Here is a 9,334-nt window from a genome sequence, read left to right on the forward strand (position 1 = left end):
GCTTAGGATATACTTATATAGTGTTTTGATACATTTTATCTTTACCTCTCTTATTACTTTAAGTTGATATTTTTGACATAGACTCAGGCTATTGTGCAATATCTTCATCCACAATTGGAGTCATTAAACACTCCAGTGACAGCTCTAGTTTCCTCAGATGTGCCCAGTTTCACTATCCAGCATCGAAATAGTCGAGCACGCTGTCTCCTGTGACAGCTCTTGTTATCTTGCTTATGAGATATATGTATTTGACCTCAGTTTTGTTTGTCATGCGAAAAATGTTAATGAATTCTTCCATGTGTTGCATCCATTCATGTCTTTAATACAGAAGGTCAGTGGTTCTACCAGTTCTTTCAGAAGTGTCACCAAGGGTCTTCTATCTTGCCCTTTAAAGCAGGAAAGCATCAGTTGACCTAAGTTTTGTAACTTGAAATTCAACAGAAATGATAAACTGATTTGTTTTATTAAGGTAGTGGACCTGTAATGTTATTCATTAATTTCAGTGTGATTACATTCTCATATTGGGTTCTGGCATTATCTAAGCACATGACCTTCTGTTCATGCCAGAGAATTCAGAAATCGCATACGTAGAATGCAAAAATCACATAACACAAAAATGCAGAAATCGCATATGCAGAATGCAGAAATCATATACGGAGATTGCGTAAGTTGCATATGGAGAATATGTAACAGAATAGATATTTCTGAATGTCATATTGGGTTCACTACCTAAGGAAACTTCAGCCTCCTTGGTCTATTTGAGAGTTCTGTGAGATTTTAAAGTGTACACACTGACAGGTTAGTGGAGCTGAAATTTAGAATTTTGACTTGTGCAGGAGTTCAGTTTGAAATGACATAATTGTAATTATACCAGAAGGTATTACATGAAAGTTCTTGCTGAACTATTTGAAAAAGTGAATTTATTTCTTAATTCAGGGTAGAGTTAAAGATGGCAAGCTACCTGTTGATTTACTGATCGAGAGTGAAGACAAGCTGTCGGGAACGAAAAAATACAGATCACTATCACTGATACTACAGCGGGAAGGAGTGGCTGTCAAGGAAGGTTAGTGATTGACTGTCAGCTGTGCTGGTATACTATCTGCAGGGAGACTGCAGAGGTTGCGAGTTCAATTCCTGTGTGAGGTCTAAGCTTAGGATTGTTTATTAAACAGTCTCAGTAGGCTAGTGGTCAGGTGCCCACTTGGAGTGTAGGAGGTGGTGGGTTCACTCCCTGTCCACGTGATACCAAAAACATGAAAAATAATACTATTGGCGTCCTTGATTTGTGCATAGCATTAAAAGGATAGAACTAGGACTTGTCAGGCTGGTCAGCCCATTTCAGTATAATGTGACTGGATGGGGTATCATGTCATGTGTCTTTGGTGTGATATTCTAGTGATGCAGCACTACAGATATGGGCATTTTGCTCACTAGTACAAGTAGACACTCTCGTATATAGACTGAAAAATTGTTGAAAAAGATGCCATGCAAACAATTGTTTGTTTGGTGCTTGATCACTTTGACACATTTCAAGTCATATGGTGGCTTGCCATCTATTAAAGGTGGTTTGAAATTCACATAGTTGAGTCACAAAGTGATTTGAAATTTGCATCCTTAAACACACAGCTGTGAGGTAATCTCAAATACATATATTTATTATTAATAAGTTATTCATCCACTGCCTCTGTCATGTGGAGAAGTTAGTGGTTACATTTTGGGAAACAAAGGTCCTTTTATTTCAGAAAAAATCCAAGAATACTCTAGTGTAACTAACTGACAGCCACCTAATAACTCAGATACAAGATATAAGAAACTTTATTTCAAGTCAGTTTGAAGTATATCATTAATTCTAACACAACCTGATTTATTCTCCTATTAAACAAAGAAGACTGAAACTGTTACTATGAACACACACGCAGAGTTTGTACATCACATTTTTTTGCACCATCGGGTCAACTGTCATAATGGTGTGCTGCAAAAGAAAACCACACAGAAGCAGCAAATATTTGGAGAATATCTTCAAAGATGTAAACAATAATCCTTGAAAATGTGTTAGAATCAAAAATAATGTATCTCAAACAGTCATTTGCTTTTGAATGAAATTATTGTTCCTCATTCAGATGCATTTTATTATACTACTTGGGGCTATGCCCTCATGATCTTAATTCTTTTGCATCTGAACTCCAAACAATGTATTTATTCAACAATAATCACTAGATGAGATATATTATTTCTTGAACATTAGCAATGAACTATTTACAGCTACAATTTCAAGGAGACTGGTAGATCAGATGCTGCCACTCGACTTGAAAAGAGCTGTTGAAATTTGCCAGATGTAACCATGACAGTACCTCCATATGCCTTATATTGTTTTGGAGCTGTAGAATGAGAAAATGCACCAAGATAAAGAAATTAAGGCAAATGCAATGAAAACGTGCATATCTATCTAATTGTATGAGATAATAATTTTCATGCTGCAGTTTGCTTATGTACTGTATTTGTAATTGCAGGACTGGACAATTTATCAGCTGACTCAAATTTGTAAGTAACCTGTGTCTCAGTGTTGTATAATGTCTTTAGCCTTTGTCTGGATCTGTTGTAAAACAACCCTACTGGCCTTTTTGTCAATATGTGAAAAGTGAAGGAAATGCGAACCTTGAAACTGTGGATTGTTTCCATATAATACCTTGAGAAGTGTCTGCGTAAAAGCCATAGAAATTCAAACTGAGAAGTATCTGAAGATGACATTTGTTAATTACAAGGTCAGAAGTTGACAGGTCAAGTTTGTTCAAATGGTTGCAGTTTGTGAAAAATAAAAAAAAATGAGTAAAACAACCTCTTCTTTTGCATCATTATAGTAGAGGTTCTACAAGCTTGATCAGAATGATACTTGCATGAAGCCCAGAGGAAAGATTACAACTGTTAATGCTTAGATAACATTTACATAGAAATATGTTTGATATGTTCAACTTAGGGTCATGCAAATTCCTTTCACAGTCGATAAGATGGGCATCCTAAGATCACATGGATTTCTTGTCCAGTTTAACAGTATTTCTGTTATACAGTGATAGTCAGTTAACTTGGCTTGGCCAAGTTTTAGTCATTTTTCAACAGTTTTTCAGTTATAGCTTAGATGTCTGCTAATTTAACGAATGTCCCGTATTCTGTACCAATACCAATGTTCTCTTCGAGTAACTAAACAACTCCTACTCATCACTTGCATGTGGAAAAATGTCTCCAGACCCATGGTCTTCTATCAAAACAGAATAGAGGTTATAAGCCATACCAGGGACCTCTCATTTCATAGCTTTGTACTCTACCTACCCAGCTTATCAAGCGGCTTATCATAGGCTTTATGTAGCATTTTCATGGTTAGCAGCATCATTTGTGGTGTAAAGAATTCACAAAAAATGAGTGTTTTGTGTTTTGGGATTTTATGTACTTGGATAGATCAAAGGCACTGAATTCAGATGGTACAAAAAAATAGATATTGGAGAATTATGTCTCTCCCCACCCTCTAGGGGAGACATATTGTTTTTGCCCTGTCCGTCCGTCCGTACGTCACACTTCATTTCCGTGCTGGAGAACCATTTGACCTAGAACCTTCAAACTTCATAGGTTGGTAGGGCTTATGGAGGAGACGACCCCTATTGTTTTTGGGGTCACTCCATCAAAGGTCAAGGTCACAGGGGCCTGAACATGGAAAACCATTTCCGATCAATAACTTGAGAACGACTTGACCCATAATGTTGAAACTTCATAGGATGATTGGTCATGCAAAGTAGATGACCCCTATTGATTTTGGGGTCACTCCGCCAAAGGTCAGGGTCACAGGGGCCTGAACATGGAAAATCATTTCCGATCAATAACTCGAGAACGACTTGACCCAGAATGTTGAAACTTATAGGATGATTGGTCATGCAGAGTAGATTGATTTTTGATTTTGGGGTCACTCTGTTGAAGGTCAAGGTCACAGGGGCCTGAACATTGAAAACCATTTCCGGTCAGTAACTTGAGAACCACTTGACCCAGAATGTTGAAACTTAATAGGATGATTGGTCATGCAGAATAGATGACCCCTATCGATTTTGGGGTCACTCTGTTAAAGGTCAAGGTCACAGGGGCCTGAACATCGAAAACCGTTTCCAATTAGTAACTCGAGAACCTCTCGACCCAGAATGTTGAAACTTCATATGATGATTGTTCCTGCAGAGTAGATGACCCCTATTTGTTTTTGGGGTCACTCCTTTAAAGGTCAAGGTCACAGGGGCCTGAACATTGATAACCATTTCCGATCAATAACTTGAGAACCTCTCAACCCAGGATGTTGAAACTTCATAGGATGATTGAACATGCAGAGTAGATGACCCTATCGATTTTGGGGTCACTCTGTTAAAGGTCAAGGTCACAGGAGCCTGAACATGGAAAACAATTTCCGATCAATAACTTGAGAACTACTTGACCCAAAATGTTGAAACTTCATAGGATGATTGAACATGCAGAGTAGATGACCCCTATTGATTTTTGGGTCAGTCTATTAAAGGTCAAGGTCACAGGGGCCTGGTCATGTAAAATCGTTTCCGGAAAATAACTTGAGAACCACTTGACCTAGAATGTTGAAACTTAATAGGATGATTTGACATGCAGAGTAGATGACCCCTATTTATTTTTGGGTCACTTGATCAAAGGTCAAGGTCACAGGAGCCTAAACAGTGACTTGAGAACCACTAGGCCAAGAGTGTTGAAACTTAGCGGGATGACTGGACATGCCAAGTAGATGATCCCTATTGCAGCCGACCATCAGTGTCTCTTTGACTTTCGCTCCTGACCCCTATTGACTTCTTGCCTATAGGACTTTGCATTGGGGGAGACATGCGCTTTTTTACAAAAGCATTTTCTTAAGAAGGCTTTGAAATTTAGTGACTTGACAGATTATATGTTATGGAAACATGAGAATTAGTTGTTTTTACTAAGTTTTCCATTCAAAATTGAAATGTGCTTGTAACAGGGCACCAGAGCTAAACTGCTTAATTATAAATCTTCATATTTAACTGTTATTACATATTCCTCCATGGTGTAATGATTAGGACAGCAGAATTTTTTTTATTGCTAACGTGGCCCAGGTTTGATTCATGACACAGACGATTTTTGTTTTCTTGATTTGGCATTTTTGAAATTGTGTATAAGCAAAAAATCATGTTCTCATGTTCATAATATGAACAAACTTCTGTTTTAAAGAAAGATTGTTTGCAAATGTTAGTGGAAGTAAAACGATGATAAATATTACCAAATTTATGCAGGTTTGATGAGCTCAAAACAGTAAAAGCTAAAGTAAATTAAAATTACAGAACTTAATTTACGTATTGTCTGAGTTATGTTTCAAGACACTTTTTATTAAAGTTGTTAAAACATTTACAGTTCCAGCGGAATGCCAGTCAAAACAGAAGTGAAGTCTGGACCTGTTTGTGAGAATGAGAGCACCAGTGTTAGAGAAACAGAAGAAAGGTAAACAATCTCTCTTGTTAATTTTGAAAGACTGTAGTCTAAATATTAACCTGAATGAGTTTACCATAGACTGTGCATCATTGTTCGTAATTCTTTCACCATAGACTGTGCATCATTATCTCAGTGATCTTACAATAGACAAGGCATCATTGTTTCTAATGCTCACCATATTGTCAAAAATGCTTTCACAGTAGACTGTGCATCATTATCCATAATAATCCCACTGTAGACCATGTTATTGTCCATAATAATAAAGATAAATTTGTTTTGAAAAAAAAAAATGATATCATGATAGTTTGAAATTTCCAACACAAAAGAGAGAATCAGTGCTGTTTTTATTCCTCTTTATATAAAGGTTGTTGCACTTATTTATGTTAGAGAATTTTAGCAAATAGAAGTTGACAGAACTGTTTTGGAAACTTTATTTTATTTCAGATTAAAAATTAAAAGTTTTTTTACTGAAACAATTTGTTCTAATTTGCTGCAAAATATTTTTCAGAGAAAATTTTACCACATTATACAGTCACGACTCTACCACTGGTGACTTCTTAAATCAGGGCAATTTATCTGGAAATATAGATCCACCTAACGCTGAGTCAAGATTCCCAGTGACTCTAGGTGTACAGTCACAAGTATGTTTTGAATATAATCATGGTTTTACAGATTATAATTCCCCGTTAGAACCCATAGAATCATCTGCAATGGACAGTTGTTTTGGTCTAAAAGATAATTCGTCATACCGATCAGATATATTTTCTACTGAACATCTGCAAGAACCGTTTGAAGTTCATCCGGAACAGTGTATGTCGGAAGATCTTGTACCACATATCAATTCAGACTTGGACTATCCAGCATTCATGCATGATCCTTTCCAACCAAATGAAAGAGTTGAAGCATCAAGGTTCTTCGGTAACGACCAGTCACATTATTACGATGGTACAAGAGTAATGCAGGCCTCTACTGACTATGAGGATTCTATGGAAATAGATTATCCACAAAAATCACAACAAATGGTAAGGGATCCACCATATCTTAAGTGTTCATTTTCTGCAGTGCATCCAGTCCAAGCTGTTCAGCAAGATCTAGTAGTTGGGCAAGAATTCTGTGGTACAACTGAGTTGTCCTTTTCTTCACTAAAATCACTTGATTCGTTTGATTTTGGGGCGGCACATGTAGGTTCTGGGTTACATTTACCAAAAACAAGGCAGGATAAAAGGAAAAGAATGAGACGTAGAGGCAAACATGATAAGAAACATTTTAGACCTTCAGAGGAACATCTTGGACCTTCTAAGGAACATTTTAGATCTTTAAATAGATATTTTGGACCTTCAATTTCAAATAATAAAAAACTGAAAAGAAGAAGGAATAGAAACAAACAAAATCAATCAAACAAAGTGGCAGGCGGATTGCTACATGATGGAACCAGCACAAATGATAAACCTGTTGAAAAAGATGAGTCGGGTAAATCCACAAAAGAAATTGGTAGTAAGGAAAAGGCGAGTGGAATTTTGACTTCTGTTTGGGAAAGATTGAACGCTTCTGATGAGGAGGACATAAACCTGAGTGAAAGTGAACTACAAGAACTGGAAGCTACTCTAAATAGTAGTAATCAGTTTGGCAGTGATGCATCTGACCAGGAATAATTTAGATACATGTAGGTTGTGCTTTTCCGGATGTTAATTACGGCCTGGTTGTTACAGTGGAATTTGGTTCAGTGGTACAGCTCTTGCAGAAGATACAATTAAAATTTAATCATGTTGTTCATTCAGACTGGTGAAAGAGCAAATTAATTTATCGTAATTTTTATTAGCTCGACTATACGAAGTATATGGAGAGCTATCCTACTCACCACGGCGTCTGCGTCTTTGCGCCTTCCCACCCTGGTTAAATTTTTTTTTACACTTTCTTTTTTTTCTCCTTATCTCTGTAATTAACTTGATGGATTAAACTTAAAATAGTTAATCCTCATCACCACCCACATCATATGGCACAAGGGCCACAACTCTTACACCAATATTTCGTGAGTTATCCCCCCTTTTACTTAGAATTTCAGTTTAAAGTTTTGATGCATTTTCTATCTCAGTTATTCCTAAATGGATTTGATTCAGACTGAGAGTAGTTGTTCCACATCATCTCCCACATCACATGACACAAGGCCCATAACTCTGGTACCAATATTTAATGAATTAACCCCCCTTTTACTTAGAATTTCAGGTTACAGTTTTGATGCACTTCAAGTATATCTCAGTTATTACTGAATTGATTTGATTCAAACTTAAAATAGTTGTTCAACATCATTACTCGCATCATATGACACAAGGGCCATAACTCTTGCACCAATATTTCATAAATTATCTCCCCTTTTTACTTAGAATTTCAGGTTAAAAGTTTTGATACACTTTCACTCTATCTCAGTTATTACTAAATGGATTTGATTTAAACTTAAAATAGTTGTTCCACCTTATCTTCCACATCATTTGACACAAGGTGCATAACTCTGGCACCAATTTTTCATTAATTATGCCCCCTTTTACTTGGAATTTAAGGCTAATTTTGATGCATTTTCACATCTCAGTTATTAAAAATGGGTTTGATTCAAACTTAAAATAGTTGTTCCACATCATCACCTACATTATATGACACAAGATGCATAACTCTTGCACTAATATTTTATGAATTATGCCCCCTTTTTGCTTAAAAATATACTATATAGTGTTTTGATACACTTTATCTTTACCTCTCTTATTACTTAATATTTTTGGCACAGACTCAAGCTATTGTGCAATATCTTCATCCACCATTGGAGTCATTAAACACTCCAGTGACAGCTCCAGTTTCCTCAGATGGGCCCAGTTTCACTATCCAGCATCAGAATAGTCGAGCGTGCTGTCTCCTGTGACAGCTCTTGTTAGACTTCCATTACATTGTTTTTGAAATACTTTCCACCATACCTATAGACTTCTTGCAGATGTTCAAAATAAAATCTGAGAAGAGATATTTTGAAAGCAAAGTTTCGTTCATTTTTTACTATATAGGAGGATACAAGTTAGATGTTGGTATTGGACTAAAATTTGATTTTATTGCCAACATGCTTTTCAACAAAAGTATTTTCATTGTATCAGTGTATATGTCAAAGCAAATTTTTATTTTCACTATTTGGATTTGTTGTTTTGTTATAAATACATGTAAAAGAATTCAATTTTTGCAGATCATTTTTTCCTCCTCCTTCATATAATACAGGGTATAAATATTTGATAAAAGTATAAAATAAAGTTGGTATGTCTATGATCTGCAAAATATAAAGCAATTCATGTTAAGCACAAAATGAAAATCTGATGGTTTTTCTCTCTATAGTAACTTGTAACCAACTTTCAGTTGTCACAAGTTTCAGAAAATCAGTATATTTATGACTTCATTCAAAGAAAAGAGGATGATATTGGTTTTGTTCATTGTTAGCCAGTTTGTCATAATGCTGTATGGTTTTCAATAAATGAATACTTGGGCCGTTAGTTTTCAAACTTTATAAGATGATTACCTGTGATAAATATTGTGTTTGAGGTCAAGGTCACAAGGACCCTCAGTCTGAACATGGTTTCTGTTCAATAACTAAAGAATGCTTTTGCGTACAATAATCAAACTATTGGAAAATTTTGTGTGGTCAGTAGATGAACCCTATAGTCTTTGGGATCAATAGGTCAAAGCTCAAGGTCAACAGTGATCTTCAGACTGAAAATTATTTTTGATTGATTAGTGGAGATCATTTTAGCCAACATTTATCAAACTTTGTAAGAGAATAGCCTGTGGTCATAAGATGGTCCCTAGTAGTTGC

The 9,334-nt window shown here is 36.0% G+C and overlaps 1 protein-coding gene across 1 annotated transcript in view; it reads left to right on the forward strand.

Annotated features, from left to right (window-relative positions):
* LOC123556048 (uncharacterized) overlaps positions 1-8,704 on the forward strand; it is a 33,884-nt gene extending 25,180 nt beyond the window's left edge. Inside the window, exons 18-21 of the mRNA XM_053547590.1 lie at positions 937-1,063; positions 2,511-2,541; positions 5,419-5,505; positions 6,005-8,704. Of these exons, the coding sequence (XP_053403565.1) occupies positions 937-1,063; positions 2,511-2,541; positions 5,419-5,505; positions 6,005-7,148 (1,389 nt within the window). The 3' untranslated portion in view covers positions 7,149-8,704. The remainder of the gene's footprint in view (positions 1-936; positions 1,064-2,510; positions 2,542-5,418; positions 5,506-6,004) is intronic.
* The last annotated feature ends 630 nt before the right edge of the window (positions 8,705-9,334 follow it).

The sequence above is a fragment of the Mercenaria mercenaria genome, chromosome 7 (genome assembly GCF_021730395.1).
Source record: "Mercenaria mercenaria strain notata chromosome 7, MADL_Memer_1, whole genome shotgun sequence".
Lineage (NCBI taxonomy): Eukaryota > Metazoa > Mollusca > Bivalvia > Venerida > Veneridae > Mercenaria > Mercenaria mercenaria.